Consider the following 18949-nt stretch of genomic DNA (forward strand, 5'->3'; position numbering starts at 1 on the left):
GGAGTCTAACTGCAGGGGCCAGAGCAATGGTTCAGTGTGCAGGGCTTGGGATGGGACAACCTGGGGGACAGTCTTAAGAAGCACTTAATGTAACATTTTGGCCTATTTCTATTTTTGGTTTTGTCATTTTCTGGGATTTTTCATGAATTTGTGCAAGTTTGTTTTGTACACTCAAAAAAAGCCCCCAAAAAACAAACCAACACTTTCATATTGTGCAAAGAGAGTGGTATTCTTGTCTGTAATTGAATTATATTAAAAAAATAAAAATGGTAGTTTAAAAGAAACAACCTGCTATATGATTTTGCTTCCTGGAGTCACTTGGCTGTCATTCACAATCAATACACAAAGAGCAAAGCTGGTGCTCTGAAAGGAAACTGAAACCAAAGTACAATTGTCTTCCACAACAATGCCAGCAAACTAAGACAGAATATACTGCTCTTAAATTTCTAGAATAAAGACTGTTTCCTGTTAAATGCCTGATCCTATCCCTTTTGGTGTAGTTGAGGATAGCAGCTTTTATACTGGGATTGCACTCAAATGTTGTAATTTCAGTACCACTTCCATTAAGGTACTATAGTTTGGGAGGCACCTGTCTTGAAAGATAAACTGTATATTTGAGAATCTAAATGAGGAATTCAGTGTCTGCACCATGGGAAGAGCAAGCCATTAGTGTTTCTGCCCATACTTCAGCTGGACCAGCTCCAGGCCCAGAGAACTTTATCACTTCAGGATGAATGTGCAACACCAAGTCCTCTTGCATTGCCTTTCCTTGGAGTCAGCCTGGCTGGAAGGCAGCAGAGGATGAAATGAGGGATAGCTTGCCCTATTTCAACCCTGAGGATGAAATGAGGGATAGATTGCCCTTAACACAGCTGGAAGGAAACAGCCAGAGCACCCTTTGCTTGTGGGTAGGAGAAGGTGGCACACAGTGAAAAGAGACTGAGGTGGAAATGGCAAAAGGATAGTGAGGAGGTGGAGGAGCATTGCTGTCTCTTCATGAGGTGACCATTTGAGATATGTCCTTTAATCTCTGGTGAAGGGGATGAACTTTGAAGCATCAGCAGCAGCTGTCATCTTGCTGCCCTATGATTTCCTTCTCCAGATTGTGCTGGAAGGGGGTGTGGGATTGAAGTGAGCAGGAGCATTGCTGTGCCCTGGGGCTTCATTACAGCCCCTTATGTGGTTATGCTTCATTTTATAGCTGGCTTCAGATGGAGCTGCTGGCAGCTGAGTAATGCTGCTGTCCAATCCCTAATGAAGATTACTCCAGAAAGAAACTCAGCAGGGGCCTAATGTACCCTGAGGGATAATGGGCACATTCTCACCCTCCTGTCAGTAAGTGAATTGCACTCAGGACGTTCTTGCCAAATCCCTCCACCCAAGGTCATGCAAGTCCTTGTGAGACACTTTGTGGGGAAGAGAGGAGCCTGTAAAGCATGACAGAGTCAATTTTATTTTCTGAATTGTCAACATTATTCAATTAGCATTCCTGTTAAATGTTGGATACCAGCTCATTCCTTTGCATGGCTAATGTGTAGTAAGACTCAAGTTCAGAGGGTTAAAGTGAGGTATAAAAAAATAGGGAGTCAGAGCCAGCCATGAGGGAATAGGCAGCATTTTGTTTCATGTGTGGGAAGAGCTTCAGATGGGGAAATGATCCCTTCTCCCCCTCCCCACCAAGCACTTCATTACCCTTTTTGTGTTCAAGAGTTCCTCTTTGGGCTTCTGCCACCTGTATTTCCTCCAAGTTATCAGTTGCAATCTGTGAGAATGACCTGGGGTAGATGATTACAAGGGTACACTCTCATAGGTACAAATACTTTCTTTTTCTACACGTTGTGGTATTAGATTAAAAAGGTCATTAATGTTTAGGTGTGTATTTTCTAGACAACATACCCTTAAAATACCTGAAAGTCCCACTCCAAGCAATCTCTTTCTAAAAGAAATACAAATTCTTGGGCTGTAAGTAAAGCTGGTACAAGTGGATTCTGACTTGGAAAGCCCAAACTTGCTTAATCCTTCAGTGAATATTTGATTCTTGTCATTCCATATTTCACTATTGAAGATATGTGGTTTCACCTGGGCTCTTTTTATTCTGATTTATATAATAAATATATAATACTGCTACATTAGGGTTTCTGTCTCATTTGTCTCTTTTAAAACAATGATTCCACTTGGGGAACACTTCCCTTGAAGACACACACTGTGGAAGGAGCAGTTCTAAAACTGCAGTAGTTCTTGCTAATGCTTTCTTAGATTCTCCACAGTGAAAGTATAAAGCTTGTGAGCATCCATGCTAGAAATTCTGATTAGACATTAGGAAGTTGTACCAGCAGTTAAACTTTAGATCAAATATTTCTTAGGGAAGTTACTCCTCTTCCTAGTGAAGAATCTTAGGAGATTAGTGTTGTATGCCTTACAATTCTGAGAAGATATGCTTGGGTATCCTTAGCTGAAGTACAGAGATTTGAAATGATTGGTGAATATTTGTCACCTTCATGTATCTAAATACAAACAACTTCTGTGAAGTACAGAGAAAACCTTTCATCTCCAGACCTCACAAACATGTTTTTAATGATATTATTTGCTGAACTCTTAAGGGTTTTTTGGACAGCTTTATGAGAGGCATCTGTGTTGATTTTGAAACATGAATAGTCCTAATTTCTAGAAAGCCTGAATCAACTGATGTTGTTTATTTGCAGTTTATGAGGCTCAAATTTCATGCTGACTTGCTAATGTAAGAGTGGAGTCAGACTGGTTTTACTCATTTACATCTGGTCTTGATAGACTTTATTTCAAAAGCCATAGCTCAGATCCTAAACCATTGAAGTTTGCCTGATACATGGGTGTGTGTCTTAAATGCAGTGGTTTTCTGTTTTATGGAGGCTGAAGTCTTTCCATTTCTGGAGAGCCATTATCTTGCAAGAGCACCACTGCCAACCATAAGCAGCTGGGGATCAGAACCAACCACATGCAAAAGTTTCCATCTGCATTCTTAGGAAGTGTTTTCCTTAGGTGGTTGTTTTATTTCATGGGAGGGTCAGTGCTGCCACCTCAAAATCTAACTCCACTTAATAATTTTCACCTGGCTTTGGAGGCATTTATATTCTTTAGTGCATCCTGAAGTGTATCTTCAGCTGTCTCTAAGGACTGATGCAAGGGTAGCAGCTGTGTCTGCTTAGTTCAAACCAAGTAGGAAATTGCACAGATAGATCTGCTGCAGAGCAATGCTTTGCCTGGTGCAATCTTGTATTTTTTAGCCAGCAGCAGAGAGTTCAGAATTCTTTGAGTCAGAGTTGTATCTGGGTCATCTTTTTTAGTAGCCATCATGTCTTTTTTAGTCTACACATGTCCTATGTGAATTTGCCTTAGTTTCTCCTCTTGAGAAAGCTGTGTTGTACCTCTTACAGTTCATGCTTTCTTTAATATGTTTTGCTGTGTTCTTTTTTAGATGGTACTGCCATAATTTCCTTAATGTTAATTCACAGTGAATTTCAGTAAAGAAATATTCTGGTGAACATCCATTTATTATTTCTATGGGTGCCCAGTCTTTTATGTCTCAAAATCTTAAAAGTGAAACTGATTCGGATTTCACGTGTGTCTGATAATTCATACATAGCAAATAAGTGTTTAATATTTTTAAAAGTTAATTCCTTGTTAAGGTTCTTCACTTTTGTCTGTAGATGACTGTATAAATAATCTATCTATCTGTTTTATTTTCAGGAATCTGAGAGTCTGTGTGACAAGCTGCTCTTAAGACAAAGGATGAACTTGTTGTCCCAGATGTCTGCTACACCAATAGACTGCTTGTTTAAGGTTAATAACTTTTATGGCAGAATATGTATGTATTTGCACATTTCATATTTATATCCCTCCCTTTCTGCAGTTGTATGGAATTACAACTGGAATTCTCTGGAATGTAATGAAGGGTTAATTGCATTAGTACTGTGAAATGTCTTTTAGTAGATGCTAAAAGTGTCTTTTGAACCGAGTACATTTCTGTGCCAAAGCCTTGCTAACATAATATAATCTTATGGATTTCAGTACATGTTATATGAAATATAGAAGCAAATGAGGATGAAATGCCACTGCTGTTGGTATTGTGTGGCCTATTTAAATCACAGATGTGATACTGCTTGTGGCTCACAGCTTTTAGTACTTGAAATTGGAAGAGCTTTCTGAAATAATTTAGATGTAGTCACCTGACAGCTACTTCATATTATCTGTTAATCTCATACTGTCATTCTAAAAGAATTTTGCTTATACAAGGACACAAAGCAGAGCTTCTAATTATATGTTCACAGCTTATGGCTGGAGACTTAGTAATTTTATAGACATGTTTTTGCACAGAGGGAGCTCAATTTCATGATTGAGTCTAAAGGGGACAATAGGAATTGTTTTAATTTTTTTATAGAAAGTGAAGTAAGCCAAGAACAGTTTCTTTTTAATACTGAATGCCCATTAGGGGGTTTTGTGCTGTGACATTGTTCATTTCTGCTTTCTAATGCTTGAATACGTCTTTCATAATCGAATCCTTTCATTTTGTGCTTCAGTAAATTACTCTTGGCTTTTTTGTCTTAAAAGGAGGCTTTTTATATTGCTTTCTCATTCTCTCTTCTCTTGTTTTTTTTGTAGCATATTGCTTCAGGTGATCAGGAGGAAGTGGAGCGGCTGCTAAGTCAAGGTGACAGTGATAAGGACACTGTACAGAAAATGTGTCACCCGCTGTGTTACTGTGACAAATGCGAGAAGCTGGTTTCTGGGTGAGCACCCTTCACCCCACAAATGCATAGAAAGCTGTGTAGAAGCCTTTAGCTAAGATTTCCTTCAGGAAATATGCTGCTTTTGGTCATAGAGGAATTTGGGAGCACTTCAGGATGTAGTGGAGAGCATGTGGGTGTGTGTGGTTTGAAAAAACAGAAGAAACATTGGGAACATACAGAATCCTTTGGAACCCACCCATTCTCTGATGGAGCCCATGTGGGCTTTGGTAAACATGGTGTTTCTTCTTTTGGATCAAACTTACAGATCTGGGACTAACCCACTTCTCTTAACAAAATGTAAAGTTCTCTGTGGAATAATTTGTCAATGTAAAAGGATAAAAAGTTCCAAAATCAGTTTTTTGCCATCCTTGTCAGCTTTTCCCTTTCTCTCCTTCCTTCCACCACCGGGGTAATTAAGCTGCTTTCAAACCATTGTGTTTTAAAGGAAACTGAATGACCCTTCCATTATCACTCCCTTTTCCCGAGATGACCGGGGGTACACTCCACTTCATATAGCTGCTATTTGTGGTGAGTGGGCTTGCTGTTCTTCACCAGTGTTTCCTCCTCCTTTTGCTTTTCTGTCTTTATGTCAGCCTGTTCCCCACCTTTGTATTAAAGTTGGAATTCTGCATTAAGTTGTTTTTTTTTGCTTCTTTGCTAATGAAACTTTGCTGTTTCTACCTGAGCACAGATTGAAGTTGTGATATATTCTTTTAAGCTCAGTTTCTCATGGCTGAGTTAATCTTTGGGTTTTGACTCTATTTTTGCCATAGTGGTTACCACAGGTGCTTTCTTCAGCTTTGAAAAAAGTAAAGATTGTCCTCAGAAATCAGTCTTGTTTTAAAGGACTGGCACATTGAGAAACAAGTTTTCTCTTTCCTACAGCTGGCTATGCATTGTAGAGCTGTAACACCTGTATTATAATGTTCATTATGTAATTGATTTTCCTTTTATTAGAAGCTGTATTATTTTCTTAGTGGGTGGTTTCTTATCTATAATTTCCTTTCTTATTATACTGAATCCAAATATTTTCTTTTGTTACTTGTAGGATACAAATATAGCTTGCTTCAGCTGGAGGTTCTTTTATGGGGCTTTAATATTGAAATATCTGCCACAAAAATACCCAAATACCAGGACAGTGAATATGCAGTATATGGAAACATAGTATGCAGAAATGCAGGGTCTCTTGCTTTATAGTCACTGTTTGAATTTGAAAAGTAGCAGTGTTCTTGTACAAAGTTTACACCTTTCTTTGAATGCTTATTTTCCAAGGTCAGACTTCCTTAGTGGATTTACTGGTGGCCAAAGGAGCCATTGTCAATGCCACAGATTACCACGGTTCAAGTCCCCTTCACCTCGCCTGTCAGAAGGGATATCAGAATGTTACAGTAAGCACAACACCTAACCTAAATAATAAATACATGACTCTTACTAAGTCTGCTACTGGTACTGCCATTTAGATCTTCTGGGGAGCTTTTAGCAGAGCTGTGTAAGCTGTCAGAATGGTGGATCTTTCATCACTGTAATTTGCAAGATATTTTATTTTTTCTCCTACTGCAAGGTTTTCAGCCATTGGTAATAACCAGCTGGCAGCTCTGCACAATTCATCCACTTTATTAACACAAATGTCCAATACATAATACAGATGGAGAGCATCTCTGCTCTTGCTTGGGACAGAACAACCATTGCAGCCATTGGGCTGAATAAAATGCTTCACATTCTGTTTAGGATAGACTGTGCAACTACAGTAATTATTGTCTACTTGAATTTAGTGTCTGTAATAGTCTTCAATTAGCATTGTTGAAATAAAATTGTCTTCACTTGCCTAGGCTTTTGAAATGTGGGGTAGATCATGTAGTGAATATATTGCAGTATTTGCTGCAGTAGAGATTTCATTTTTTTCAATTAAAATTCTGAATATGTAAGAAGAGACTTTGTGATTCTCAGGGTAGGGCACAAACAGTGCTGCAGTGCCAGGAGGGTGGTGTCTGAAGCAGGAGGCAGAGCTAGTGTCTCATGGAGTGCTTCATCATGCCAGAGCCCTAAAGGAATCTGCAGAGCAATAATTGTTTGTACATTAATTTTTTAGCTACTTAAATGTCTACTTTTGCTTTTCTTTTAAGCTGCTCTTATTGCACTACAAGGCAAGTACTGATGTTCAGGACAATAATGGAAATACTCCACTTCATTTAGCCTGCACTTACGGTCATGAGGATGTAAGTAATTGTTTTGTATCAAACCAAATGGGCATTCTAATGCAATGGAATTAAACTGATGCAAATTAGCACTAAACTTATATATTTTAAATAGTAAATAAAAATATTTGAAGGCTAAATTGTTTACTGCTCTAAATGAGGACTTTATTTGGTAGTTCATAGCAATTTTTAATGTGACTTCACATTAAAGATAGCAGTGCTTTGCAAATCTAGTTGTTTAACTCTTTATTTAATGACACTGAACCACTAAAGCCTTCTCTTTAGGTAATGGGTTACATAAGCAGCAATAAAAACAAACCTTTCAGGCTTGTGCCTGTTGTCTGAGCTGAGACACAGCACTATAATTTATTGATAGCTTTCCTTTTCTTCCCAGTGTGTCAAGGCTTTAGTGTACTATGATGTGCACTCCTGCAGGCTGGATATTGGCAATGAGAAGGGAGACACTCCTCTGCACATTGCTGCTCGCTGGGGCTATCAGGGCATCATTGAAGTGCTCTTGCAGAATGGGGCAAATCCAGAAATTCAGAACAGGATGAGAGAGACTTCCCTGCAGTGTGCATTGAATTCCAAGGTATTCCTCTTCGTCTTCCAGCCTGATTTCTTTCTGATCCAACACCACAGAGGTGGAGATGTTCACTGCTAAGAGGTTTTCACTATTAAAGAGAAAATGTGTATTTCACTCTGAGGAAGAAAGGTCCCATTTTAACTCCAGCAGTGGGAATACACTCTGTGGGATAGAACATGAACTTGTAAATGGGTACTTCTAATCTGCTCAGTCATATTCTGTTACTAATTATTAGGTTGTCAGCTCATTTGTGTTTCAGTCAGTAGATTCCTCTATGAGTGGAGTTACATTGGTTCTCTTTAATATTTTTGTGCAGATTTTGTCATTGATGGAAGCAAACTACCTAACATTTGAAAGAGGACAGAGTGCTTCTGAGGTAACAGCCCATGCAAGCTAAATTGTTTCTTGCCTGTGCTTAACCTCCTTTATTTGATATTTCACCTTTTCTGGTTGGTTGTTTGATTTATTGATTTTTATTGGTTTTTTTCCAACTGTAAGTCACCACTTAGGTCTCCTCAGCACTCCACAGAAACTTTCAGCAGAGGATCATCTGTCTCAAGCCTGTCATCAGCATCAACTGATATTAGGCAAGAAGAAGCAAAAAACAGTTATAAAGAGGTAAGATTGAGGTATAGGTTTTGACAGTAAGCAAAGTGAAGGAAGCTAGAAGAGTGATAATTTGCTACAGTGTTTTAAACTGCTTCTTCAGGAATAGCCTTCTGTCTGGTTTGGAAAATGGTAACTGCTGTCCTCAGGGGCTTTGTCATCTTAGTGCTTATTTTTGTTGGCTTCAGCTGCTCTGTTGGTTATTTCTGGGGAAAAATTTACACCATCTCTGAAGTAGTTGTTCATATTTATTGAAGTTAACTATGTAATTTCAGAATTTGTTGAGGTTTAGCAAGGTACAGTGGCAGTCAGTGCCCCAAGGCTCTGGCTGTCCCATCCAGGAATTAAGTGCCACTGTTAGCTTAGAAAATCTGTCAGGGAAAAGAGACTTGTACAGCCATGGTGGCCAACAACAAACTGGAATGTTAAGACATAAGACATGCTTTCAAATAGGCATGGGAATCAATTTTGTAACAAGTGAAGAAGTACCGACTATATATCAAATAGCTTGCATGTATATGTTTGCTGATTTTGCTCTGTCCACACCGGATGGCATCCTCTGACTTTTTTCCTGTGGGATCTCAGATCCACACTTGTTACCCCTTCCCAAGACTGTCATATTACCACTCATTCTGATGCTTCTTTTTATTTTTCCTAGTCTGCCTATTCATTATTTTTTTCCAAATTGACCTCCTAAGTATGTTTGTTTCTCTCAATATCACCACTACATTCAAATTCTTCCTTTTCCTGGTATTAAAAGCTTCTTTTCTTGCCAGAAGTTTCAGTTCTCTAAAAATACTGAAGAAACACAAAGATGCAAATTTTGACTGTCAATATGATTTCACACTTGAGTTGCTCTGTGAGAGGCTCATGTAGGGCTGGACCTCCCTGTTTGTACAGAGTCAAGCACTCTAAACAAGTTCTCCTTGTAGATTGAGGATTTATTTTTCTTTGAAGGAACAAATTTATCCCACCCAAGTGCTAAGACTGTAGTTCAAGCCAGGGGAAAAGATTACAAACTGCTTACACCTGAGGTCCTTGGGTTAATGACCTTCTCTGTAATCCAGATTTAGTTGATTTCTGTTTGCCAAGTTTCACCTGGGCTCCCTGCTCAAAGAGGCAAGAGCCTGATGCTGAGAGAGCTCCATGAAGGAAACACCACTGGAATATGGGAAACTGGTACAGTCAGTTTTCCAGATTTCAAGGTTCACACCTTGGATTAAGGGGATGCAGTCAGATCTTGATTAAGCAATACTGAATTAAACTCTTAAATGAGCCAGTCATAGTGGCTTGTGTATTATGACTTAGAAAAGAGAGAGTGAAAGATCCAGGATTGTAAATTTGGGACCTGCTCTGTTGGTACTAAAATCTCCATGCACAGTTTCTGTTCAGCAGCTGAAAAACAGGCCATGCAGGTGAATAGATAGAAAATAGATTTGTTTCTTCTATTTTTACATTTGAAGGAAGGTTCTGTTCCATGGAAGAGTGAGAAAACAAACTGGAAAGATGAGGAAATGCATGTAGCAGACATTTTGCCCTAAGTACTCTTAATAAATTATCTATAAGCTGCATAACAAATGTAGCACTGCTGGGGCCTGAGACAGCTTTTAGTACTTGAAGAAAGTTGTTATTTTTGGAAAGAAATTATCAGAGCTGGTGGGTCACTGCTATTACTGTTAGGCATCTTGTGTGGCATAAGGTGACTCCTGAAAAATCCTAAAGACTTCTACATTCTCCTGTGACATTATCCTGGATGATATAGGGAAGTTTAGGGCAGGCACAGACCTCCCTAGTTGATATAGTCCATTTTAGCTGTATATGTGGAGAGGCTGAGATTCAGCCAAGTTCTGGAAGACAGTTGTCTTCACTTCAGACATCTATTGCCCCTCCTCAGTCAGTGGAGGGAAATTCACTTCAGAGAGGAGTTAATCTCAGACATGCTTAGTTTGACATGAGTTGCACTCAGGTGTTACTTGTTGACTGTATTCTGTTCTGTAGTTATCAGAGAGGGAGTTTAAAAATAAAATGCCTGGCTGTGATTTAGACAGCTGACTTTTAAACATTCAAAGTTAGGAAATAACAATCAAAGAACCATAGATTCTGCCTGGAGTGACCAGTTTATGACTCCAAGGACCTTCATCCTGTATTAGAAAGGTGGTAATAAACCCAAACTTAGCAGTGTTCCTAAGAAGAGATAAAAATGGAGAGATTTAATCTGGCCTCTGGTCTCTCAGCTGTTTGTGTCCTGTTCTTCATGTAAAACCCTGAAGAGATCAGAGCAGTAGAACACAAACTTCAGTCTCATTCTTCCTTGTTTGCCTTGCCAAACATCACTGTCACACTCAGCAAGGTGGTAATTTCCATATGAAGATTGAAATGTGACTGAAGCTGTCACTCCATGACAGCTTGCAAGGTGTTCCTCACTGTAGAAACAAGTGTCTTTACCCATTGCCATCTTCAGTGATTCTAGCACAGTGCTGGAATAGTTTGCTATAATGCTAAAACAGACTTTCACAAAGCTGATTAAATGATTCCTGACACTCTGCAGAGCCAGGTGAATTGTGAGAGGACTGATGGACTCTCCCTGCCCTTTTGCTGGCACCTTTCCCATTCTATCAGGTTGGATCTCAACTCCTTCATGTGAGAGTAGAGACTTAGAGAAGAGAAGAGCCAAGTTAATCTCCTTCTCCTGCTTTCCCAGCAGCCTGAGGGCTCAGGGGAATGGCACCAGTGCTCTGCAGAGCTCCTTCTACCTCCTCTTCCCTCACGTGTCTGTTCCCCCTGCAGAGCTGTGAGCAGGCAAGCACCTTCCCTCCCCCAGCACTGGGGCCTGGCCTCACCTTACACTGCAGTGGGGTAGTTCTGGTCCCAGTGTGTACCCTTTAGTATTTATACTTTTCCAGATTTTAAGTAAGAAAACAAATTTCATATTTACAGTCAAGTTGGCTTTGTAAATGTTTGGTTTTAGTGCAGGATTAAACCAGTTATCTGCAGATGTAAAGGTAACAATTGGAAAGCATCTTTTTCATCTTAAACTGTTGTTTCTCAAATAGCTTTGTGTTCCTGTAATTACACTGTACCCTGTAATTATAGAGAGATGGACCCAGGAGTAGAGTGTTCAGGTTTTTGGGAGGCACTGGTACAATATGCTGGGAGCTGTGTGCTGGATAGTGAGAGCAGCACAAAGCAGCTCAGCAAGAGTCCAGCCAGTGTTAGTGTATATTAGGGTAGGAATTTGCCTTGGGCTGGGATTTTTAACATTAGATTCACACAGAAATGCACAGGGCAGCTGCTGCTGGAGCAGCATAATAATATATATCAGCTTACATGGCTTTGTTTATGGGTGGGCCACCTATCCTCAATTTGGATAAGTACTGTTTAACTGAGCAAGTCAGAGATCATCAAATGGCCACAGGCCTTGTACAGATTCTCTAGTTCATAAAGGAGGACGGTTTTTCCTTTAAAACTTTCTCAATAAATATGAAATGGGCCAGCAGTAATCCTACTTACTGCATGAGCTTAGGAGGTTAGCAAAGGACACAGGATTTTCTGTGTTCTGCTTAATACCCATACCAACAAAGCAAATAAATAATTTTCTTCATACTTAGGTGGAAAAACTCCTGAGAGCAGTTGCTGATGGAGATCTGGAAATGGTGAGTGTTAATGTGGCTGTTGAATATTACTGAATTCCATTTATCTCATTCAAATTGAGGAAGTTACTTGTAAATAGTATCAAGTGGAGAATGCTTTCCACTTTTCCAGGGTAATAATCTCGTGTAAAGAGGAAATTCAGGTGACACTAGTCAGCACAGAGATGCTATTTGTGGAGCACACAGCAAAGTGGAGTTTGGATTTCACTTCAAATGGACAGCTGATGATATAATAATACCAGTTTCAGATGTGATGTTCTGTAATTTGTGGTACCACCTGTCTCTTGATTATTCTTTTATTCATTATTGCCTTTATTCCTTAAAAAATGAGATACTTCCAATGTCATTCTACTGAAAAATAGAAGATGACACAGGAATCTTTAGGAGTTTTGCTTTTGGAAATGTGTATAAGGCTGTAGATTTCTTGATTTTCTTGTAGTTCACAGAACAAAACCATAAAGCTGTGTGAGAATGCAAGTTTACTCTGCTGGGTGCATGTTCTGAAAAACCTGTTTGGGTTTGTAACCAGGAGTTACAAAGGCCATTGAAGCCTCACAGAGTCATCAGAAAATATAAAACTCATGTCACAAAAAATGTGCCATATTAATACTGTTTCTCTTATGTTTAATTCCACTGAGATGATGGAAATAGAACAAAGAACTGTTCAGTTGTTGAGTACATATCATTATCCTAGTTTACAATGTGACTTATTATGAGTAATTATTTCCAAGCCAGCCCTTAAGTCATTTCAAGAAGCAGTAACATGTACAATGGTGATATTTGCCATTTTCCTGGCCAGTGGTAAATGTGCATGTATTACAGTTCACTTTTCACCCACTTTGTGAAAATCTAAACTTCATCAAGAAAATTAAATGCAGTGCTATAACTTGCACTGCTCAATAGATACCAGTAATGAAAAGCATATAGAAAAAAATCATATAGAAAAAAAGCACATAGAAATCCAGTCTGTGCATTCAGATGACAGAATCACCTTCTTTTGTGTGGCTTTACTTTCCTCATTACTGAAGTTCATGTGAAGCTGAAGTTCAGAAAAGGAGAATCATCCAGCTGGATGACAAAGGTTATAGATTGCATATCTGTTAAAAAACCAGGAGTATTTAAAAACTCTGACCTTGTTCTGACAGCCTGAGGTCTGTCTGTATAGGAACAGCCACAGCAGCCAGGTCATTAGGGCTGCTGTAGATGTTTGCTGTGACAGCCAACTGAGCTTTGCAAGAGGAGGCATTAAAAAAGTGCTGTGAAACTGGAAGATTAAAAAAAATAAACATTATTATGTGATTGGTGTTGTCTCAGCATAGCTACTGCATTTGGTGCTCTCCTACCCAGTTTGTCCAGTGGGAAGGATATGTGCAAATCTACCACAGAATAAAACCAAACACTTGTCTGAAATAAGTGCTGTGGAGCAGCTGAAAGGTTGGAGTGAGGGTACAGAGACCCAGAGTGCTCAGCTGAGTATTCCAAAGTAACCCAGCAGTGTAAAGAACCTTTCAGGTGACAAGTTACCTGGTAATGAGACTGGGTGGTTCACTCAGGCACAGTTAATATTCTGACAAAAAATACCTTTAAACCATGAAGAATGGCTACTGCACTGTAGTTTTAAAGAGGTGGGCACAGGAGTAGTGTGTTCAGGATTTTGGGAGGCATTGGTATCAATATGTTGGCAGCTGTGCACTGAATAATAAGAGCAGCAGTATTTGGCTGTCCCAGGAGGAGGAGGAAATCAATTGTGAGAGTCTTGGTGAGGGTGCAGGGAAAGGGGGGAGTGAAGGGCCAGTTCTGCTTATTTTAGACATGTACAAATGTAGTAAGTGGTAAAGCTTTGCTGAGCTGGCCTTCCATAAACAGGCAGGCTTGAGAGAATATTCCCTTTGTTCCAGAGAACAACATGGAGTTTGCAGGGAAAGCAAACAAAATATTCTGTAAAAAACACAACATCCCTTTTCAGGCTCAAATGTGTTATCATTCAGAATCAGTTATAGGGCCCTTCCTGGCTTCCCAGGATTTGTTGTAGCTGCATGTGTTTAAGTGGCTGAGACATGGATGTGCTGTTTTCCCAGAGCTCAGTGGTGAGGAGCAGAACCTGTGACAAGTGTGAGAGTAAACAGAGAGGGAGGAAGGTCTCAGAAATCCCACTGTCCCCATTCCCTTGGACTAGAGCTCTTGGCTTGGTCCAGTAGTAATGGAGACTTAATACAGTCACTGCTAATTCTAAAATGTCTTTAGTGAAATTAGATTAATGAATTTCAAGGTAAAAATGTACTGCTTAAACAGTTGTTTTTTTTAATTGAATTAGATGTAATGTAAAATTTAAATGCCCTAAGCATCACTGTTTGCAGGTTGCACATGAATGCCCTGAGCCCTAAGACTTCACTGAAGGGCCTCTCTCAAAAATCAGGCACTGCACATTGAGGAAAAAGAGAAACTGTCCAACTCCTAAGTGACAGACCTAAGGAAAGTCAGTGCCCCTGCAAAGTTTTGGGTATCTGTTAAATGTTGTCATCCTTGTCATTCCTTATGTTCTTTAAGGCAAAAGATGAGGCAAAATTCCCATTGATATGAGCTGGCACAAATCATCTGAGCTGAAAGGATGTGGAGTGTTTGAGAGTGGGTGAGCACTGCAGTTGTGATTAGGCAGCAGGAAGTCATTTATAATTCACTTCACTGTTCTTGGAGAACTCCCTAGCTGCTTTGTCAACAATAACACTTGATTGTTTCATTTGGCCTGTGGGCAGCTGATGGCAGGAGGTAGCTGTGTGCTCTCCTGAGAGAGTCACAAGTGTGTGTTTGTCAAATCTGACTTGTCCACATGTGCAGATCTGGTAGGACATGGAACTTTGGGACTCTAAAGAAAGATTTGCTTTTTATGCCAGGTCCGTTATCTCTTGGAATGGGTGGAAGAAGACTTGGAAGATGAGGATGACACAGCCAGTACATCAAAACCAGAATTCTGCCATCCATTATGCCAGTGCTCAAAATGTGGGCCAGCACAAAAGGTTGGAATATTTATTCTGTAAAAAGAATAATTTATATTCTTGTAATGTAAGTTTTAGCTGCAGGGAAATAACATTCATATTGCCCAGCACCTCTGTCTCTCTTCTAAAAAAAAAAATTAACTATATACAGATTTTCACACTTCATCTGATGGTATGAAATTGTTCTTTTTTAATGGAATTGTTGAAAATTTTGGATACAGGGACAGTGTTTATGGACTTGCATAATGTCTAATGGATTGAGAAAGCTTGACAGTTTGTTTTTAGGATATGTGGAGTGCTGTCAGGAAGGCTTGGGCCACTCTGAATAAACATTCATTCTTTTCTAAACCTCTGGTTCTCCTCAGTTGACACTGCTACTGGCACAGCATATCTACTTACCTGTTAGTAATCAGTTCAGCAAGGAATACCTGCTAATCCAGAATCCATGTAATGCTGATAAAGTCTTTTTTTAATTGCTTGGCATCTTTTCTCCAAGCCACATCTAAAGTCTCTTCAGAGATCTGAAATAATTACAAAGACTTTCTTTTCAGTTCCAAAGATTTCTTCCCCCCTAAATTACCACACTCTGTAGAATAGAATGAGGCTTTACAGTACACTCTTTCTTTGGTTTTTTTGTTGGGGTTTTTGGGGGTTTGTGTGTGTATGTGGTTCTGGTTTGGGTTTTTTTTGTTGTTGTTTTGCATAATGAACAGCTTTTTGGAAATAGAAATTCCATAACTTGCCTTCCAGGAGGTGTCTGAAGGGGTACAGGACTGGATAAGTCATTGCAAAATAAAACTAAGTGCAAAATTTCAGTTGATTGGCTACTTAGGGGTCAACAGCACTGTGAGATGGCTTTACTTCTGAATTCCCCACTGCCACCACACATTTATTTTGTGCAGGCTTAGAGTGTGCTGTTGTACTTGAAGGATTCACATTCACACGGTGCTTTGTTCTCTAAGGTAAGGGCTGTCCCTGTGCCCTCAGGACAAGGGACCAAGTGCTAAAGATGCCAGAGCTGGAGTCCATAAAGCTCATTTTATTGCTGACAGGGAGGGAAATGGCATCTGCTGTGGAATTTACTTGTCTGCTGAGTGAGAAGAAGAAGGAACTTGTTAATGAATCCTAACCCCTGTGCTAGGCAGGCACACGTTGAAAGCATAGGATGGAAGGCTGTGCACCACTGTGAATGTCAGGCAAGCACAGTTTGCAAGAGGAGTGCAAGAGGATGTTCTGTACAGCTGGGTAAACTGTCCTCCAGGTGCTTTCCTTATCCTTTCTCCTCAGGGGAGTCTGTTCCATGGGCCTCTCTTGCTTCCAAGTGAATTAAATTAATTTTAGTTTGTATCCTTATTACCCCAAGCTTCATGTAGCATTGAGGTGTTTATTGTCTGTTTCAAAGAGCATAAATAGCTGTATAAATCAAAATAACTCATTAACACTGCCTCATATCCAGTATGAGCATCCTAACAGCTGTATAAAAACTTTCAGTTTTACTTCTGTCTCAAACTGTGCTGCTTTAGCCTCTTTTTAATACTGTGAGTACTTTGCCTGGAATTGCTCTCCATGAAGTTATCATGTTGGAAGAAAAGAGATAGCAATAAAAGTAATTTTCTATTGAAAAACACTACCAAGCTGCTCTTCTTCACTGACTTTTTCTGAAGGCCTCTAATTAGGCTCCAGCAGAATTTCTTGTAATGCCCATCTGCCCGTTTTATATAAACTTAGCAGGTATTTGGCTACTTCATTGATTAAAACAAAGCATGATTATACTTCTATTGTGTGTTTTCCTCAACAGAAGTTTTCCAAGATCTGTGCCAACGGGCTGGGGGTGAATGTTTCCAACCAGGATGGTTTCACCCCCCTGCACATGGCTGCTCTGCACGGGCACAGCGAGCTGGCATCGCTGCTGCTGCGCCACGGCGCCAGCGCCAGCGCCAAGAACACCCAGCTGGCAGCTCCCCTGCACCTGGCCTGCCAGAGGGGACACTCCCAGGTAACCTGCCTGGCACAAAGCCCCCTGGCACCCATGGAGAGCTGCCTGGGGAAATGAGCAACCACGCTAAGCCAGGAGCAGAGAAAATGAGTTTGGCGGTTCTGGGTTTTGTTTACAGCATCTAAAATCTCCAGATGGAAAGGGGAACTTTGAGCTGAAATTGTTTCAGAAGACACCTTTTCTTTATGAAAGCATATATGACTTAGATAAGCATGCATGACTTCAAATACTGGTTTAATGCAAGGGGTGCAAAAACCTTCTGTTGTATTTCAAATGCTTTTAGCATCCCTTGTGCAGCTGAATCTTGTGTGTACGTTCCTCTGTACCTTCTTCTCTGTGTCATGTTTGTGTCTTCAGTAGCCACAGGACTAAATAGTTACTGTAGATGCAACTCCTTACTTAGATCATGAGGCGAGTGAGCTTTGAGGCAGCAGATAACTCGTCCCTCACTTCAAGTCAGGGGAGCAAAAGCAGTGAAGGAGAAGCATGAGCCCGTGGGGGCAGGGTGTCAATGCAGGAGAGAGAGTAAATGAAGCAGGAAAACAACAAACATGAAAAAGCAGGGCCAAAAAGGCAAATGGAAAGATGAAGAAAAGCAGAAAATGAGGAAAATTAGAAAAGCGGAAAATTATTTAAAAATAAGGAGCTGAAGACTGCAGGAGGGAAAAGAAGAGGCTTTTGGAAGTGATAAGAAGACAAAGTACTAGGGAAGCAAGAAAAACCAAGAATACAACTCAGAGTTGTAGGCTAATTGGTGGGATTGTTGTAGATTAGTTCATGGGGTAATTACAGTATAAAGAACTCCTTCCAAGTGTTGTGATCAGTTTGGAAAAGGGTGCTGCTGCTGTGGTGCTTTGGTTTTGATGTTTTGTTAAGTTACTGGTTTTATTTGTTTTTCACACACCTTGAATTTTATTTTCTGGCCTTTCTTGGAGTTGCTTAAATTTTTCTTTTTTAAAAGTGGGTGTTAAAATATGAAAATTAGTTTCATTCTCAGTAACTCAGTACTCCTAGTCAGTAAGACTGAAGTTGTTATTTCTTTCAATAGGTGGTAAAGTGTCTGATGGATTACAATGCTAAGCAAAATAAAAAGGATATATATGGAAATACTCCCTTAATTTATGCATGCTTGAATGGTCACTATGAGACTACTGCCCTGTTGCTGCAGGTAAGATCACTGAAGACAGTGTTCGGCTGGTATTTCTCATGTGATATCTGTACTTACCCAGTACTCAGGATCAGTATTTTTAGTTATGCATTTTCTCTGTCAAAAATACTTGGGGAAAGAAATAAGAGTTTTTGTTAACTTATTCCTTTCAATCTCTTCCCTTCAGAGATGTTAGATAAATTTTAGATAAATATTACCTTGCTATTAGATAAATATTACCTTGCTATTGTGCAGGTAGCTGTTTTTATGGAACTTTTATGTGGCAAGTTTTCTCTCCTGGGATTCTGTCACATAGGGTTGGGGGTTTCTAAATTATCTCTAAAGCTTGTAATATGTAATAGAGATATGCAAAACCAAAATGAGCTGATCCATGAAAGTGTGGCCAGGGGATGGGGCAATAACGTGGCCAGATGGGTTCTTGTGGCTGTGCTGGTGCAGCTGCCCCAGGCCCTGTGCAGCTCGGGGGCTGCTGCTCCTTTCTAACTGTGCTCTCCCTTTGCCGTGCAGCACGGAGCCTCGGCGAACCTCTCCAACAGCAAGGGCAGCACAGCTCTGCACGAGGCCGTGGCGGGCAGGAGCGAGGCGCTGGTGGCGCTGCTGCTGCAGCACGGGGCCCTGCGGCACCTGCGCGACGAGCGCGGCTGCACCGCCGCAGACTGCGCCGAGCCCGTGAGTGCTGCACGCCCTGCCAGGCCTGCCAGGGCTGCCAGGGCACGGGGAAAGAGCCTGTGCTGCACACACTGAGCTGCACACACCGAGCTGCACACACCGAGCTGCACACACCGAGCTGCACACACTGAGCTGCACACACTGAGCTGCGCACACCGAGCTGCACACACCGAGCTGCACACACTGAGCTGCACACACTGAGCTGCACACAGCTCTTAGGGGGTATAAACACTGGCACGCCGTTCCTTGTGCAGCCTAGCCATGGTGCCAGTGGCCTGGGAAACCGGTTGTGTTTCTAGAAGGAGTTATCCTGGACTAAAAGG

The 18949-nt window shown here is 40.6% G+C and overlaps 1 protein-coding gene across 4 annotated transcripts in view; it reads left to right on the forward strand.

The window, feature by feature from the left end:
• ANKRD27 (ankyrin repeat domain 27) overlaps nt 1–18949 on the forward strand; it is a 55103-nt gene that overhangs the window by 29628 nt on the left and 6526 nt on the right. For all 4 annotated transcript variants that reach the window (XM_071440269.1, XM_071440272.1, XM_071440270.1 and 1 more), the window contains exons 13-25: nt 3724–3816; nt 4636–4763; nt 5209–5291; nt 6036–6151; nt 6887–6979; nt 7353–7550; nt 7861–7920; nt 8043–8162; nt 11759–11803; nt 14692–14814; nt 16592–16789; nt 17838–17957; nt 18465–18626. In XM_071440269.1, coding sequence (XP_071296370.1) covers nt 3724–3816; nt 4636–4763; nt 5209–5291; nt 6036–6151; nt 6887–6979; nt 7353–7550; nt 7861–7920; nt 8043–8162; nt 11759–11803; nt 14692–14814; nt 16592–16789; nt 17838–17957; nt 18465–18626 — 1539 coding nt within the window. The remainder of the gene's footprint in view (nt 1–3723; nt 3817–4635; nt 4764–5208; nt 5292–6035; nt 6152–6886; nt 6980–7352; nt 7551–7860; nt 7921–8042; nt 8163–11758; nt 11804–14691; nt 14815–16591; nt 16790–17837; nt 17958–18464; nt 18627–18949) is intronic.

This window comes from Agelaius tricolor, unplaced genomic scaffold (assembly GCF_023055355.1).
Source record: "Agelaius tricolor isolate 1412-34295 unplaced genomic scaffold, bAgeTri1.0.p SCAF_15, whole genome shotgun sequence".
Lineage (NCBI taxonomy): Eukaryota > Metazoa > Chordata > Aves > Passeriformes > Icteridae > Agelaius > Agelaius tricolor.